Source organism: Adiantum capillus-veneris, chromosome 19 (genome assembly GCF_014529385.1).
Source record: "Adiantum capillus-veneris isolate H3 chromosome 19, ASM1452938v2, whole genome shotgun sequence".
In the NCBI taxonomy this organism is placed as follows: domain Eukaryota; kingdom Viridiplantae; phylum Streptophyta; class Polypodiopsida; order Polypodiales; family Pteridaceae; genus Adiantum; species Adiantum capillus-veneris.
This window is the reverse complement of record NC_140949.1, coordinates 153,491,858-153,510,584: the sequence shown is the minus strand read 5'-3', so window position 1 is coordinate 153,510,584 and position 18,727 is coordinate 153,491,858. Positions and strand designations below refer to the sequence as shown.

Below are 18,727 nucleotides of genomic sequence, written 5' to 3'. Positions count from 1 at the left end.
CAAGGTGTCAAGCTAGGTCCTACGCTAAGATTGATGCTAGTCCACGTAGCGCAAGTGAAGTGCGCACGTGACATCCCCGGTCAACCTCAACTTATTATCCCTCCAATGCTCTCCCCTGTAGGCACAACTGCCGAACTTCTATTCTACTTCTGATTCTGACTGATGAATTCTTCTGATGCTGTGGATGCACAAACCAATGCAGATTCCTCCGAAACCAAGGACTGATGGTACTACGAGTGCTGTGGGTGCTGCTGGCGATGCAAACACCGTGTAAGGGTCACTGTCCAGCCTTACTACGATTGCCGAATATCAGCCTGGGCTCTATACCAGATAGTGCTGACTCTGCTTGTTGTAGCAAGAGCTGTTCCCCTAACACTGATTGTGGTGAAAACATTACCGGTGCCGATGGATTGAGGTTTGGTTCCGGAGTCCTTTCCAAAGGCTCAATGACGAGGGAAATGGATGCACGCTACATGCGAATGCGAATGCAAAAGAGGTTAGGGATGACGACGGCGTCAAGGTTGAAAACTGAAAACGCTAGATGCTTTGCTGGGGATTTGCTATTGCGGCGATACTGCGGCTTGGATTTGCAACCCTTCGTTGGGCTAGGACTGATGCAAAAACGCTGGCTGAAATCTGAAATTGCTGGCTGATCTGCTGAATTCTGAAAACGCTGGGCTGATCTGGGTGTAGATGGGGAATTTGGCGAGGATTTGCAACAAGGTGGGAGCGAGTTCTCGCGAGGCTAAGGGCTGAAACTGAAAACGCTGGTGGCTGATGGCTGAAAACGCTGATTGTTGGAGGCTGAAAACGCTGGGTTGATCCTTGAGAAAACGCTGGGATCTGTGGGTGCCTACTATTGGGGTATAAAGCCCAATGTGGTCGCCCAGGTAAGTGGGCGGGCCGCCAGGTATGTACACATATTCTTTTGTAAAAACCTAATAAGAACTCACTATGCTCTACACATTACAGTAGAGCGAGTTCACTATATCGTCGTGCTCTTCTTCTCGCACTCTCTCTCGCGTCGCACTTCCGCTTGTACTCCTTCAACTGGTATCAAAGCTCAGATCGAGGCTCGGGGCAGCACTGCAGGAGGCTAGAGTCACCAACTCAGATTGGAGTGAAATTCGACAGGCGAAGATACGGCCCCAAATCTCGTGGGTAAGCCCGAAGGGCTTGGTGTTGTCAGAATTTCATTCTGAGGTCATCTCGGCCACCGTTCGGCTTCAACAAAGGTCTGCGCAAGCCATTTTCGACTACGTGGTCTCGACGGGTGCAGATCCGACTCTGCAAATTTGGGGTTTTCGGCCTACGACTGTAGGTGCTGAGGATATCGACACTCCCAGAGTGTTGATTTGTCGCTGTCTACACATCGAAGGACGGCTCACAGTTCTTGGAGGCGTGTCACATACGACACGGGCGCATCTACACACAGACTGTAGGCGACATCCACTAGTTCATCAAGTAGCTTGTGTTTGCTGCTTGATATTCGAGATTTCATCCTGACATTGCAGGTACTTCCACATGGGATGTATTGTCAGAGATGATGTATGTCTGTTGAGGGTTTGCTGGCTGTGAGTCACGCAGCAAAGAACCGCTGCAGCGGTTACAGCATATAGTGGGAAATTTGTGGATGTATGACTTTGTGGGAAGTCTATGTACTGTTAGATTTACTGCAGCCTTTGTTGAGGGTCGAGTGAGGTTTTATTGAGCTGGGGGATTCTCGAATGTTGAGATCCTTTCGGTGATACAGGTCTTGGAGCGATCCCTCGAGCACCCTTAGATAGGCAGCTAGGATGTATTGACTGTGAGTTAGACAGTTGGGATTGCATCTTTGCTTTACTGCCGTTGAGGCATTGTTGCAGTCTATGCTTACAGGACAGTGACAGGACAGTCAGAGACAATACAGGTGCAGGACAGGTTTACCCATAGCTTACAGTGTTAGAGAGACAGTGGTTTTTTGAGCTGTTTTTTGGTCTGTTTTTAGTACACCAGAGTCATTTTACAAAGGAGACTCTGTCAAAATTTCTGCAGAATCTGAAGCTTTCTTGGTTCATTTGACAGGTTGATATTGGTTCAGAGGTCAGTTTACAGGGGAAACTCTGCCGAATTTTTCCCAGGAAAGTAAACTACTGTGAAGCGTAGCTATGGCTAGATCACAGGACACTGCTCTTTACAATATCAAGAAGCTGGATAGAACCAATTTCCCATTGTGGAAGAAGCAGATTTGGCACGTGTTGGTACAAAAGAAGCAGATAAAACCTATAAAGCTCAAGGGGATAAAACCAGAAGATATGGACGAAGATGAATGGAGCGAAATGGATGAATTGGCACTTTCTACCATTATGCTTACTTTGGCAGAAAGCGTTTACTTCAATGTAGCAGACGAGATGTCGGCTTATCAAGCATGGTTAAAGCTGAGTGACCTTTATGAGAAGCAGAGTGCAGCTTCACAGGTATACTGGCTTAAGAAGCTTGTTGACTTAAAGATGAAAGAAGAGACACCTATGTCCAATCATTTGAATGAATTCAACACAATCTATAGTCAGTTGTCAACTCAAGGTGTCAAGTTTGATGAACCTGTTAGAGCTATGTTCCTGTTGATCACATTGCCGGAAAGTTGGGACACTTTTCGCACAGCTTTGAGTAATTCTGCACCTCCAGATGGTTTGAACATAGCAGGTGTAGAAGGAAGTCTGCTTACTGAAGAAACCAATAGAAAGACAATGGACAAAGGCAAAGAAATAGCCTTAGTTGTCAGGGGAAGGACCAAAGAAAAGTACAAAGGTGGAAAGAGGAATCAGTCTCGTAGCAAGTCCCGCAGTGCTAAAGGCAAGAGTGACATAGAATGCTACCATTGTGGCAAGAAGGGTCACATGAAAAGAGACTGCAGAGAATGGAAAGCAGAAAAAGGCAAAGAGAAAGCTGAAGACCATGGTGAGAAGAACAAGTCCTCAGTGAAGATTCAAGAAATAAATGTGACAAACACTGTTGCAGAGGATGACAGTCTAGTGTCAGGAGACATCTACTTCTTGAAGAATACAATGGACTCAGCTCTTCTTACAGCATCTGATGGAAATGCACTGAGTGACTGGATTATAGACTCAGGGCATCACTTCATGTGTCTCCAAACAAGGAGTGGTTTACCTCTTATGTGACCACTAAAGATCATGTTCGGCTAGGCAATGGGCAGACATGTGAGATCTTAGGTGTTGGAGATGTTCAATTGAAGTTTCAGAATGGCTCTTCTTTCACGCTGAAGAATGTGAGACATGTTCCCGCAATTACAAAGAGCTTGATCAGCACAGGTTTACTTGATGATGCTGGCTACGTCACCACTTTTGGACAGAACATGTGGAAGATATCCAAGGGTTCTATGACAGTAGCACATGGAGTAAAGTCTGGAGGACTTTACATGATTTATGTATCAAATGTCTCTAAAAATGTAATCAATGTAACCGAGCAGCCGAACGTTTCTTTGTGGCATAGCCGGTTAGGACATATGTCCAAGAAGGGAATGGAAATCTTGTCTCGTTCTGGTTATTTGCCTGGCTTTTCATTTAATGATTTTGAATTCTGTGAACATTGTCTGTATGGTAAGCAAACACAGCAGCCACATAAGCATAGAAGCAGTAGAAGAGATACACAGTTGGCACTTGTTCATAGTGATTTGTGTGGACCTATACCTAACCTATCTCTAGGGGGAGCTTCTTACTTTATGACATTTATAGATGATTACTCGAGGAAAGTATGGGTTTACTTTCTCAAGCACAAGGATGAAGCGTTTAGTGTTTTCAAAACGTTTGTGACACTTGTGGAGAATCAGAGTGGCAAGAAGCTTAAATGCTTACGCACTGACAATGGTGGAGAGTATGTTTCAAAGGCCTTTCAGGACTTTTGTGAGTCAAAAGGTATAAAACGTGAACTTACTGCTCCTTACAATCCTCCTCAAAATGGTGTTGCTGAGAGGATGAATAGGACCATACAAGAGAAGGTCAGAAGTATGTTGTCTAATGCACAGCTGCCAAATGGGTTTTGGGCTGAAGCTGTATCAACAGCTGTTCATCTTGTAAATAGATCTCCTAGCAAGGTTTTGCAGAAGGATTCAGTGCCAGAGATGGTATGGTCAGGCAAAATGCCCTCATACAAGCATCTCAGAGTCTTTGGCTGTGAGGCATATACTCACGTTCCAAAGGAATTTAGGAACAAACTTGAGCCAAAGAGTAGAAAGTGCATCTTTCTAGGCTATGGTAATTCTGGTGAGATGGGGTACAGACTTTGGGATCCCGAATCCAGAAAGGTTGTCCGCAGCAATGATGTTCACTTTAATGAATCCAAATATCATTCTAAACCAGAGAGGGTTGAGGAGATTAGAAGAGTTGTCTTCCAAGAAGATGGACCTGCACGTGCAAGACAAAATGTCAGGGCTCAAGAGGAGCAAGGACAAGATAGAGTGGAACCACAGGTTGTGGCTGAGCCTGAGCCACCTATTGTGCATAGATCTGGACGTGTCACGCGACCTTCTGATAGGTTTGTTCCATCTATGAACTATGTCATGTTGACTGATTGCAATGAGCCTTCATGTTACAAGGAAGCAGTGCAAATGAAGGACTCCGGGAATTGGCAATTGGCCATGTAGTCAGAGATGACAGCTCTGCATAAAAACAAGACATGGAAGCTAGTTAAATTACCACAGGGCAAAAAGGCTCTACCTTGTAAATGGGTTTACAGGTATAAGATCACCGCTCATGATAGTCAGCCAAAGTACAAAGCAAGGCTTGTTGCCAAGGGCTTTAAGCAAGAAAAAGGCATTGACTTTGATGAAGTCTTCTCTCCGGTGGTCAAGATGACTACATTGAGATGCTTTCTTGCATTGGTTGCCATATTAGATTTGGTGTTGCACCAAATGGATGTCAAGACAGCGTTCTTGCATGGTGATTTAGATGTGGAAATTTACATGCAGCAGCCATAAGGGTTTGTTGAGAAGGCAAGGAAGATTGGGTATGCCAGTTGTTAAAGAGTCTTTATGGCTTAAAACAATCACCGAGGGCATGGTACCATAAATTCCACAAGTTTATGCTTTCTCAAGGCTACAAACGTAGTGAGTTCGATCACTGTCTATATACAAAGAAGGCTAAGGATGGTAGTTGGTTGATCCTTATTTTGTATGTGGATGACATGTTGATTGCTGGCAAGCACTTGGAAGAAATTTCAGCTTTGAAGTCAAAGATGGCAAAATCGTTTGACATGAAAGACATGGGTGAGGCAAGTCATATACTTGGTATGTGCATTGAGAGAGACAGATCAAAGAAGTTGATTTGGTTATCTCAAACAGAGTATATTGACAAGGTTTTGCAACGTTTCAATATGGAGAAGAGAAAGGCACTGAGTGTTCCATTGCCACCATATGTGAAACTTAGCAAACAAGATTGTCCTGTGTCTGAGGAAGAACAGGCTGAAATGGATAAGATTCCATATGCGTCTGCAGTGGGTAGTTTGATGTATGCAATGATTGCTACTCGCCGAGACATTGCATTTGCAGTGGGAGTAGTAAGTCGATACATGTCAAACCCAGGCAAGAAACATTGGGAGGCAGTGAAAGGAATATTGAGATACCTGAAAGCTACAAAGAGTATGCGTATATGCTATGGGAGTCAGGAGCTAAGTGTAAAGGGTTTTACAGACTCAGATTATGCAGGTGACTTAGACAACCGAAGGTCTACGTCAGGGTATGTCTTTACATTGGCTGGTGGAGCAGTATCATGGCGTTCTAGATTACAAGATTGTGTTACTCAGTCTACTACAGAGGCTGAATATGTTGCAGCATCAGAGGCATGCAAAGAATCAATTTGGCTTAATCGACTAGTAACAGATTTGGGAATCAAAGAAGAGATGCTTGTGTTATATTGTGATAGTCAAAGTGCTATACAATTGGCTCGCAATCCAGTTTATCACTCAAAGACAAAGCATGTGGATGTGAAGTATCATTTCATCAGGGAAATGCTCGAGGATAAGCAACTTCAGCTTGTCAAAGTTCACACCACAGAAAATCCTGCTGATCTACTTACAAAAGGACTTCCCTCAGAGAGCTTTGCGCATTTTCGCAAGCAGTTAGGTGTAGGGTAGTACATCACTTCCCTACATCTCTTGTATATTAGCTTGTATAGTAGCTTCTCTCACACTTAAAGTACCACATTGGACTTTAAGTGGGAGGTTGTTGGGGTATAAAGCCCAATGTGGTCGCCCAGGTAAGTGGGCGGGCCGCCAGGTATGTACACATATTCTTTTGTAAAAACCTAATAAGAACTCACTATGCTCTACACATTACAGTAGAGCGAGTTCACCATATCGTCATGCTCTTCTTCTGGCACTCTCTTGCGTCGCACTTCCGCTCGTACTCCTTCACCTACTTGCTCTGCTACGGATGTCTGCCCTTCTGTGTCCTGCTTCTACTGAGTGCCCAAGGGTTTCTTTTATAGCTCTTTAGCAATTTGCCCTACCTAGTTTTCCAACAAACTCATGATTTTTAAAAAGAATTCCAAAAGTCACTTATAAATAAATGGCCTATAAGAAGTGGTTCACACGGTAGAAAACGCTCATGCTGATATGATTGTAGTGTGCAAGAGAGGGTATGCAAGTGCGACCGGCCTAGGCATGCACGTCCTACTAGAGGCTCACAAGGTGCCAGGCTATCATCTACGTCCTACGCTAAGACTGATGCTAGACTATGGTAGAAGCGTGTCCACGTAGCGCAAGGGAAGTGCGCAGGTGACACCTTAATGATGCACTAATGTAACATCGGATATCTAGTGGCTTGCAAGACAAAGCATTTGCAACCATATTCTTCTCGCCCTTCAAGTACACTATCTAAAAGTGAAACTGAGAATGGATGTTCTCCCATGTTGAAACTTACCTTTGATATACCAAAGGCTTATTACTGCCAATGACACTTTGCACAAAAGACCCTCTATGTACCCCACAACCAAGCAATGTGGTATAATAGAAAGCTTCTGGACAAAAATAGGGCGCCTTCTACAAATTAGCCACAAGTGGCTAAACTGGACAAGATCTAGAGACTCCTCATGATGCTTGGGAACTAGTAAAGCCTCACAAAGCGGGGCACAGCCACAAAGCAGCCCTCACTTACTAGATCTAGATAGGAAACTCAGGAGGTGGCCTCCAAAACAACATAATGACTTTGAAGCAAGTAATTGAAGGCTGAATGACTTCGAGCAAGTAATGGAATGCTTGTAGGATTAGCAATGAAAGGGGGGTGTAAAAAAGGAAAGAGAGAGAAGCACGCTTCCAATGCTAAAGTCTCAAAGCAAGCCTTGTATCAAACGAGTTCTATCGTGATGGGTTGCAAATAGGAGGTCTTTATTCATGAGAGGCTGGTTTATGTCAAGGACAACAATCTATCCGCTGGCAACTCAACTCCTCCTTTTATTTGTCAAAGTCTTCCAACTCTTTTAGTAAGGTTGATCCCATAAATTTCTCTTATAATGGGCATGATGTAGTACAGTCAGTATTATGGGCTTTTCCTTACTTCATTAAGGTTTATCAGGCTATGAGCTTAAGTAGGAGTTTCTCTGGTGAAATTTATTGTGGTCAGTTGTTTCAGGTTTTTTGACACTTGCATAATGTAAAAAGGGGAAAATTATCCAAAATACCCTTTAAAAAATTTCTAAAATACCTTTGTACCAATTTTGGATGGATTACTCCACTTTTGGCATAATTTCCTCTTTTTGATAATACAGATCTATCTTTAAGTGCCTTAGACAAGAATTTCTACCAATGAGCTTACAAATGGTGGTGTTTGTGTCTGCAATCCTCTTTTTGATAATACAGATCTATCAAGTGCCTTAGACCAAAATTTCTACCAATGAGCTCACAAATAGTGGTGTTTGTGTCTGCAAATAGTGAACTGTTTCATTTGATGAGCTCACAATACCCTAAAAACTGGTAGTTTGATTATCTTCCTTTGTGGAGGAACCAATAATGCTACCAAAAATTGACAAGTATAATGCCTAGAGAGATGTTTGCGAGATTGGTAAGGGGTATTTTGGTAAAACTTAAGGGTATTTTGGGAATTTTTGACAAAATTTGCTGATTATGAGGGGTATTTTGGGAATTTTTGAAATTTGAGGGGTATTTTGGGTATTTCCACAAATTTCAGGGGCATTTTGGTAATTTTCCCTTAAAAATTTGTTTCGGAACAAGGCTTGTAATGGTGGCAGTTTCTGATATCTGTGGGACTTTAGTTTGGTTTAAGAACGGGAGTCGCATTAAGGTCTTGATTATTAACCCGCCTTTTTATGTTAAGGGGTCTGTTCAAGCTATACACCTTCATAACCTGGCATTTGTTTAGAGCATGCAGATTTTGTTAGGTGGAATTTAGCATCTGTTTTTGCCAATTGTATTGCTTTTGACCAGCTCAGTTTTATGCTAGAAGGTGCTGCTGGCTTTGTGTATCTTGGATTCGTCCAGTTGAAAGCTGCTTTTTTGACCTTGCAGGTGCTTTCTGTTGCAGTTTATAATCATTATAAGCGCATATATTGTGAGACTTTGCAAAGAACAAAATTTGAGTCTGCTGAGTAAGAAGCTGTATTTTGTATCATGTCAAGCAACCAATTCCCGTCACATAACTTGGATGTTACTATGACAGAGGATTAAAGCTTATCTGTGTACTATGTCTTTGCAGGGTGGATAATCTAGGTGGTTGCTTATCTGATGATGAAGAGGACGATGATGATCTTGTAGAACTGGAGAAAAGCAATGTTCTTTTAATTGGTCCCACAGGGTCCGGTCAGACAGTTTAAACTTACTTATTATGTACTACACCTCTCTTTTTTTCCTCCATACTAACAAGGGAGTCATTTTGGTACAGGAAAAACTCTTCTGGCCAAAACTCTAGCAAAGCTAGTAAATGTTCCTTTCGTCATCGCAGATGCTACAACTCTTACCCAGGTATTTTATCACTCACAACCCCCCCCCCCACGAAAAAAAAAGAAAGAAAAAAAACCCTTGCACAGACGCATGTGCATGTTGCGTGCACACACACAGGGGCCCCTCTTGCTTACGCACCTTCACCTTTTGGAACTCTCTCTACTGCATAAAGGCCAAGGAACATTGCCCTTACCACATAAAATCTGTGGCACACATGCATCCATGCTAGATTTGGGCTTTAAGTTTTGTCATGCTCTACTGTTGCAATATCAACAAATTGAGCAATAGTCATCGTTGACTGACTTTTGCACCAGTGGATAGGAGTAAGACGCAGTTAGGACTTTGAATTGGCAGGCGGAGCTGAGGATGATCTTATGTTTGCACACTTTGGATTTGGCTCCCATTTTTTGGATGTCTTGTATGCTTGGCAGCTTCATAGGAAAAAACCGTGCTTCAGCTTTAGAAAATCAAATGGTTGGTGCACACTTTTGAGAGCTTATTATGTTCAGCTTATCCCATCTATTAACGTTAGGGTTGTGTGAACACGAGCCACTTTTGTGGCTATAAGCAACTATTGTGCAAATTCTTGTTCTCATGGACCACAAAAAACTTCATCAAAACCTTTCAGGGGTTTGTTCCCAAGGCATATAGAGAGTTGATAAAAAAGTAGATATACATAGGTTGATACGAGAATTACCAATTTCTAGTGCTCATCTTTTAGGTACAATTGAGCAAAAATTGCTCAAAATTTGATATCTCATGTAGACCCTTCAAAAATCTTCAAAGTACATTGAAAATATTTAAAAAAAGGGAAAATTACCAAATACCCCTCAAATTTCAGAAGTTCCCCTCGTATCTATCTTTGGTGGATTGTTCAAGATTTTCTAATGTGGATCCGTTTTTGAGTGCTTGGCATGTAATTTGTCACAAATTACCTCGCAAAAAAGGCAATTATGTTAAAAGAAAATGAAGCGACTCATCTCCAAAGCCTACATAACCAACTCAAATGCTAGTTTTAGCATCTTGTATTGATACACATTTATTCTTCTTATAAAAAGCTAGAATTTTTTTTATCTTTGGAGAAATTTAATCTAACAACTAGGAGTATTTTGGGAATTTTGGAAAATTTTAAGGGCATTTTGGGAATTTATGACAAAATATTGGGGGTATTTGAAATTTGAGGGGTATTTGGAATTTCCACAAATTAGAGGGTATCTTAGTAATTTTCCCTTAAAAAAATTCTTGGACATCTATGCGTATACTAAGTTTGTCAACTTGTTTTAGGCCTCAAAATTGTGTACGGTGTCAAATTTAAAAGCCGGGTTTGTGCCTTTTTTCTACTTTTAGAAAAAATAATGTTTTATTTTGCACGTTTTTGACAAAAATGGTAGACTAATATGTTTCTCAATGTCATAGGATGTCAATGATATCCTATATTCATGGTTTCTTGAAAAATAGTCAGGTCTTGTTGCCAATTTTATAGAATGAGGTTACAAGCCACCTAAATGGCTCAACCACAAACCTAGTGTTAAAGGAAACGAACCTTGATATTGAATGTTGGTAAGGAACTAGCTTAATGCTTTTTTGTACTTGAATGTTATTACATGCATTATTGATTCAGTTTGCTGGAAGAAATAAGTTGTATGGTCTTCACTGTCTTCAAAGGTGGCGTACAGTAACTTCTGTGAATGTCTCTTACAGGCAGGCTATGTTGGTGAGGATGTGGAATCCATCCTGTACAAGCTTTTGATGGTTGGTCTCAGCAAAGGAATCTGTTTGAAATTGAGAATCTTCTTCTTAATGGGTTTTTCCTCTGACTAGCAGCTTTGAAAACAGGTTGCTGAGTTCAATGTTCCCATGGCACAGCAAGGCATTGTGTATATTGATGAGGTTGACAAAATAACAAAGAAAGTGAGTGGGATTATGAGATCTTATTGAATTTGACAATGAGAAACCGATGAGAAGACAGGCAACTCATACATTTTACTGTGCAGTCTGAAAGTATCAACATCAGCAGAGATGTCTCAGGAGAAGGTGTCCAGCAGGCTCTTCTCAAAATACTTGAGGGTTCGGTGAGTCGCAGATGCATGATTTATTTTTGCCAATAGTTTTAGTTTGTTTCAGCCTCTTTCAGGTTTAAAGCTTACGTTTTTCGGTTGTCCTTTATGCGATGTATTTGAGCTCGCATGGTCTTTGTCCGCTGTCCTTTTTTCTCTGCTTTTCGGTCTGCTATGTGTCATCCATCATCCATGCCACACTTGAGGTGGAATATAAGACAAGGGACCTTAATGGTTGGCCATGGCTTTCATACCATGGACATGATCTATCATCCCCTTCTCACAGCTCCCACATGTATGAGGGTCATGAACTGTGATCCACAATAGCTATTTTCTAGGTGGACATGGAGTGATCCATCCCATCCACTCGTCACAACAATGCATTATTATGGTAATTGCGTCCTATACTTCACATAGCTTGTCTTGTTGCAGTGCTACATTGTCACATGCTATAAGGACTCTAGGCCGGCTTTTGTCATCACATGCTTGGAGAGCTACATGGGTGATGGAGGAGGATTGACTATACATGCAGACTTTGCCTTTGGGATAATGAAAGGAGCTTGTTGTCTGGTGACGCTTGCTCAGTGTGAGGGAAGGGAGATACCATCGCCTTTGTAGAGAGGGAGTTGGCCCTTTGAGAAAGGTCATGGAGTATCACGCTCAATGGTACCGAGTTTTGTAACCATAAATACGGAAACAAATGTAAACACAATTGTGACAAAACTCCCTAATGGTTCATTTTGCATTCCTCATACAAGCCACCTTGATATCTACATAGCCCTCACATTGCTATCCTGCTATTGTACATCCTCTGAGCGATAGGCCATTGAGCATCTGCGGGGGTCTCTTTTGTACGAGTATACAGCCACTTTTCCTGCCCAAAAAAAGAGATATCAGAGCCTAGAGAGAGGAGATATCAGAGCCTAGAGAGAGGGCTACCACGAGTAGAGGGATTCCAGTGGGAGTCAGCATGCAGGAGGAACACATGCCAAGGTACTTCAAAATGGTAGGGGGGTGTAGCACTGCTATTTAGATGGGAGGATGGAGTACCTGCAAATGCACAAACACGAGACAACAATTCGTATGGCGAATTCACAATTGATACGAGTCGCTCCTTGCACGGAAAAACGACCTCCGTGCTGCATAGTCTCGCGATCACTTGCATCTCATTTCCGGCAGAATCTCTTCCAAGCTAGCGCTGGCATCTGTATCCGAGAGAGTGGGGCGAGTGTTGCTTTTATAGGCTCTGAGGACCGGTAGTAATAGCCGGTCCGAACCCCACCAAGGATAGCAGAGAGAGAGTGAGGGCTGGCGGCCAGCAGCTAGAGAGGAGAGAGAGTGGGGTTTGGCGCTGGCAGCTAGAGAGAGGAGAGAGAAAGTTTTGCGCTGGCTGTTATTGCAGCCGAACAGAGGATCGCAGGTGTTTTTTTTAACGAATTCTTGCTTTAGTTTAAGTGGGCGGCCGGTCACTTCTTCAAAAAAATGTGAACCTGGACAAAACTCCATAAAACGCAGCGAGCTGAAAAAGTTATGCTATGCAATCACATTCCAGGTGTCCCCGGATGCAGTTCTCAAGCTCAGATGCAATGCAAACACTGATTCCTCGTGGGAGAGCATCTGCCCTTCTCAGAAAACGCTTAAAACTATTCCGCTTTTCAAAAAAAGCTTCTCACCCATCTTTATTCTTGTGCTTACGTCTTTACGCGTATTCCTTTTTCCAGTTCGGGTTTCCTGCTAGACCAACGGAGTATTCCTTTCCGATGCTCCCGTCACCCATCACGTGACGCATTAAGAATATCCGTTTACCGATCTCTCCTACCGAACGAACGGCACAACTCCTTCCCGATGCTTAATATCACCTATCATATGACACATCAGAGTTGTTTACCAGGAACGGGAAACCGGAACGGGAAACCGGAACGGGAATGCGGAACAAAATGCCATTCCCTGTTACGGGTACTCACGTTTGAAACATGGAACGGGGATTCGGAACGGGAACTTGGAAAGGGAACGGGGAACGGAGACCTGAAAACGGCCATTCCCTGTTACTATGGTTTGTTGTTGATGGCTTTTAATAATTCCCGTAGAGCTATAGTACCTAACCTTACGGTTCAAGTGCATCATTTAAATATCCTAATTTCAATAAAAAGGAATTACTCAAGAAAATAAGAAAATAGTCTATTTAGCAACATCCCTCTGGCTTCTAAACAGTTGTCCTCAACTGTAGTGCTTGTACATATCCTTCCAGAATCTCAGGATAAGATGCTAGTTCTTGCTCGGTCATCCACTGAGCGTCTAGAGTAGAATACTTCTTGAACTTTACCAAATACTTCTGTGTAATCTTCCCGGACTTGAGTGGCTGCTCCCGATGATGAATGATGTGCTCCGGTTGGAGTATTTCTTCCGTTTCCTCAACCTCAGGAGGTTCCTCAGCAATAGGCTGACTTAGAGGCGCGGTCCACATATGGCCGGAGTAAACTAACATGGAAAGCATTGTGGATCTTCCAATTAGATGGTAAATCTAATTGTAACATCACATCGTTCACTTGGTCAATTATCTTAAACGGCCCATAATAACGATTGGCAAGTTTTACCACCTTCCCTTTATGAGTCTCTTATTTCTTTAGTCTCGCCTTCTCAAACTTGAGTAAGACTCATTAACCGACTGTTAAGTCCAGATTCCTTCTGTGCTTGTCCACAACCTTCTTATGTTTTTCCTGAGAGCCCAAGATGGCTCTCTTAACTTGCTCGTAGGCTGTGTTTAAATCTCGGATGAACTCATCTGGTGCAAAACTTTTATCCTTAGTGACAAGGATCGGTGGAAGCAAAGGCTTACCATAAAGAATCTCAAAAGGTGCTTTCCCCGTAGACGAATGTACGGTATTGTTATATGCGTACTCGACAAGGGGCAAATACTTCTCCCGGTCAGACTGTCTTTTTGACATATAAGATTTCAGCATATCCAATACGCTCGAATTAGCGATCTCACTCTGCCTATCCGTTTGAGGATGATATGCAGAAGAAAAATTCAACTTCGTGCAAAGGTTATTAAACAAGGCACGCCAAAAGTTTCTTGTCATGCGAGGATCTCGATCACTCACAATATACTGGGAGAGTAGAAAAGAAATTCATTACTTCCAAGATTCTTTGGCATCTACATAAGGTGAAACGTATTTGAGGGTAAAGGCGAAATAAGAGGCGGGTTCCATCCGCATCGGACACCCGCAAGGAAAAAGCACAAGCAGAAAAAGAGATTCAGAACGGAAAACATATACATTAATTTACTGGTAAAAAATAACCTATGCTATAGAACATCTGCAGAAGAGATCAAAAACACATATAGAATGCTTAACGAAACAAGAGGAGAGTACAAGTTGTGACAAACAGAGTTACAAAGTGTATCAATGGTAAAATTTATTGGTAATATTATTTAACCTGGTTACAATTGCATTAAGTCTGTTAAGCTGCACCTTCAATGACGTGACCTTGGTGTGCAAGCATTGTATTTGCTCTTGCAGTTAGGAGATTTGCACGTTTGTTACATTCACTTGGTACTCACTAATCATATTTTTTAAGTTATCTACATAATTATGAATGAAAGTGCGGAGAGTAGTCGAGTCTTCGGGAGTGTCTCCACGCAGCTGGCGCCACATTTGTAGGAGCACGTCATGCAGTCTATCGAGTGTTGCATCATCGTCCAATGCTGGCGGTTCCGGTGGCTGTGTGTTTGCACTATCCCGAGGGCTAGATTGCTCCATCGACCCTGCAAAACATCAAGAAATCTTTCAGAGAGAAACGCAACAATACTAGCCGTCGGGAAAGTGATTGTAACATATTATATACATCATTTTAACTAGCAATAGTAGTGACTCCTCGTCTAGTGAGGAGTGGGATGAAGTCTGCGTAGAGAGGTGCATCCTCTTCGTCCTCACTGTCCAGCACAACAATTTTTTCTTTGCCTTTACAGTTGAAGAGTTGCCGATGAATCCCTCACAAGCATCTGCGCGAAGAGATGCATTCTCTTCCTCCTCACTGTCCAGCACAACAACTTTCTCTTTTCCTTTAAAAGTTGAAGGATTGTCGACTAGTCCTTCATGACCATCTGTCGGATAGGCAACTGCAGTTTTCCCTTCATCGCTGACAGCAGGTTGCAAAACATTAACAATGTTAGCGGTGACATTTACCATTACAGCACAACTAATGTTAACGAGAAGAAAGCAATCTCTACCTGTGGGTTTCTTGCGATCTTCTCAGAAACCAGTCGATGCGAGGCTGCGCGTTCGTGTAAGCCTCGTCAAGAACAAAAATATCAATCACATCTTGATATGTTGTAGAAGAAGGGAAAATCATGGTCTGCCATAATGCTTTGATCTTTTTCAACGGCATTGCACGGCCCTGAAAAGGTGTTATCCATGAGGAAGACGGGTAGTACTTGCCAGACTTTAGCATATGGTGCAACGTTGATAAAAAGTTGTTAGCAATTGGGTGCTTCAAGTGGAATTTCCAATACATAAGTGCACGATAAAAAATATTCGCATGCGTCAGACAAACTCTATTTTTAGCTTATTTGTCCCATACTGTGTGTATAGTTCAAATCCCTTGTTGATGTCATCAACTGTTACATTATGCGAGAAGTTCTGATAATGTGGTTGATCCATGTCTTTCATACAATATCCCAGCATACCATGAAAGGTGTGCATGTTCTTTTGCTTGAGGGCACGACAGAGAATATTCGCTCCGACGGGACTATGAATATCCCATCCTAGGTACTGCTTTATTTTCTTGCTCACTGCAATAATCGAAGTCGCCATGATCCGAACAACCATCTGAAAGTGGAGGTGGAAGATGGTGCCGCCCACATCACTATTGCCTGTAGACACCGTTATGCTCAGCTCGAGCATCTTTTTGGGTTTGCTGCCTTCGGTACGCACCATTCTCTCTTCTTCCGAGAGCCTAGGCCCCCTCGAGGTCTCTTTGAACTAGAGGGTTGTGCGTCTCGTGACCTCGCAAGATGCTTCATCCTTGCCATTTCACAACAATCCTAAAGATATAACCCACTAAACTACGACATGTAAACGTACATACACACGGCGACAACGAAAGCAAAAAAAGACCACTTCTATTTTCCAATACAAAGACATACAACACTATACACTATGTACATACCTAGGTGTCGTGGTGCACTGTTGCAGCAAACAGGTTTCTGTCGTCCTCAAGCACCGCAACAATCCACATTCAGCAGCGGGCTGTCGTCGTCGACGGATATCTACTGCTATCCTCAACCACTGCAGCAGACCGGAATTTGCTGCTGCCGTCGTCCACGGCTGCAACGAAACACGTCACAGCTCACCACAGGCTGCTGCCGTCGTCTGCTCCCTGCAGCTCGGATGTCGGGTACAACCGAGAAGGTGACGGCTCACCACAGGCTGCTGCCCCGCCCTGTGCTCGCTGCAGGTGGGATGGCGGGTGCAACCAAAAAGGTGACGCCTCAGGGTAGGCTGTTGCCTCGCCCTCTGCTCGCTGCAGTTGGGATGGCGAATGCGTGACTTTACAGCCTGCTGCCCCGCCCTCTGCTCGCTGCAGTTGGGATGGCAAATGCGAACGAAAGTCACGCCTCAGGACAGGCTGCTTGGCCGTCCTCTGGTCTCTGCAAACGGCTCAGGATAGGCTGTTGTGCCGTCCCCTACTACCCCATACTCGCTGCAGGTGCGATGGCAGCTGCCTCGCAATGGCGCGCTATCACCAAATAAACCACGCAACTGGCCATATTGTACTGCCATGACCACGCACCTGCCCATACAATATCGCCACGAACACAGCATGCTATAGCAACTTCCAAAATTGGTAGCCGCCACACGTCTAATCTCTCCCTACCCTTCAAACACAACGTTGAAATAAAAGATTCCATCTTCTGGGGATATTTTAGCATTTTTTATAGCTGGGTACCCCATACTTGGGCATCCCATGATGCTTAAAGATCTGTGCTAGAAAAGTCCTAGCCATATGATCCGCTTTGATCGTTTTCTTGACTGGAATAAAATGAGCTTGCTTGCTAAATTTGTCCACAATGGTCTAGATTGCATCATTTCGAGTCTGAGTCTTTGGGAGATTCATAATAAAATCCATGGCAATACTCTCCCAGGGTTGATCAGGCACATGCAAAGGTTGGAGTAACCCAGGCGTCTTATGCCGATCGTACTTTACCTTTTGGCAAACCAAATATTCCCTGACATATCGATCAATGTCTGCTATAAGGCTTTGGCCAAAAGAAATACCTTCCAATGCTAAAGTTGTATGGAGAATTCCCCGATGACCCGCATAAGGTGAAGCATGTGCTTCTTCCACGATTTTCTTTCTCAAAGGTTCCGCCACACAAATTGCTTGGTGGTGATAGAGGTAAGCATCCCGAATAGAATAGGGATATTCATTCTCTCCGTTTTATAAGTTACTCCAAATGAAGGAGAAGTCTGGGTCGTTGGATATAACTTTGGAAGTGAGCAAAGCCTTGGATAAACCTCCGATAGTAGGAACACAATCCCAAAAGCTACGTACGTCATGTTCGTAGTGGGGCTTGGCCAATCTTGTACGACCGGGATCTTTGCGAGATCCATACTCACTTGGTTGTGTGAGACTATATGGCCCAGATAGTGTGTTTCAGTGAGAAAGAACTCACTCTTCTTTGCATTCACATGCAACTCATGCTTTCGCAATTCCTGAAACACTATGTCCAAGTATTTCCGATGTTCCTACTTAGTCTTTGAAAAGACGAGTATGTCATCAAAAAACACTCCTGTAAAAGCTCAGTGTGGACTGAAAATTTGATCCATCATTCGTTTGAATGCGGCATGAGCATTGGTCAAGCCGCAAGGCATTACCAAAAATCCATAAAGTCCAAAGGTTGTACGGAAGGCAGTCTTATGGACATCCTCAGGGGCTATGCGTATCTGATGATACCCGCTCTTTAAGTCAATGCGTGTCACAAACTAGTGACGTGGCATGCGTGGACACACTCACATTGGCTAGACAGGCCCGTAAAACGCGGAGATAGCCTGACATGGCAATCCTGGATTTTCCGCCGCATTTCATGCTGACGTGGCCCGCCGTACGGATTTCTGACAGTGTACGAAATTCCTGCTTTAGCGCTGGCTGAAAATTACGATGGCTGATTTGACAGCTTTTGGGGATGAATTGCTTTATTTTGAAAAGTTTAGGAGCTTTTGATTTTGGGGCTTTGCTTTTGGGCATCCCTTGTAACCAATAAATAAGTGGGCAGGGCCTCACTTCTCAGAGCATCTGGATGCAGAGTTTGAGAGTGAGCACCCTCCCACTCTCTTGTACTTTGAACACAGATTAATACAAAAAGAAATACCAAAAGGGGCGTCAGTCTTTGGGACCAATGTCTCTAGGCACAGAACTACGGCGGGCCGTGTCGAATCAAGTGTGAATTGTGAATTGTTTTGAAGTGAATCTCTGCTGTGTCGCGGTAGAATCTTGACTTGGAGTGTCCAAGTTTGTTACAGTGGTATCAGAGCGCGGCCGATTTCTCTTCTATCGGGAAATCCGATCCTTTTCTCGCGACACTTATGGATTCCAACAGAGAGCAATCGACTTCTTTTGCATCTGGGGATGTGGGAAGAGATCACGAAGAAGGTTCTCACGAAGAGTACGGCCCACCTCAGCCTACTCAGGCAAAGATTGAAGACATGGAACGTCGACAATTGGTT

The 18,727-nt window shown here is 43.3% G+C and overlaps 1 protein-coding gene and 1 pseudogene across 1 annotated transcript in view; one reads left to right on the top strand and one right to left on the bottom strand.

Annotated features, from left to right (window-relative positions):
- LOC147435105 (CLP protease regulatory subunit CLPX1, mitochondrial-like) overlaps positions 1 to 18,727 on the top strand; it is a 60,738-nt gene that overhangs the window by 6,351 nt on the left and 35,660 nt on the right. The window contains exons 2-7 of the mRNA XM_086491456.1: positions 8,515 to 8,594; positions 8,702 to 8,805; positions 8,888 to 8,967; positions 10,648 to 10,698; positions 10,783 to 10,857; positions 10,941 to 11,018. Of these exons, the coding sequence (XP_086347582.1) occupies positions 8,515 to 8,594; positions 8,702 to 8,805; positions 8,888 to 8,967; positions 10,648 to 10,698; positions 10,783 to 10,857; positions 10,941 to 11,018 (468 nt within the window). The remainder of the gene's footprint in view (positions 1 to 8,514; positions 8,595 to 8,701; positions 8,806 to 8,887; positions 8,968 to 10,647; positions 10,699 to 10,782; positions 10,858 to 10,940; positions 11,019 to 18,727) is intronic.
- On the bottom strand, positions 14,308 to 16,911 carry LOC147435106 (uncharacterized; annotated as a pseudogene).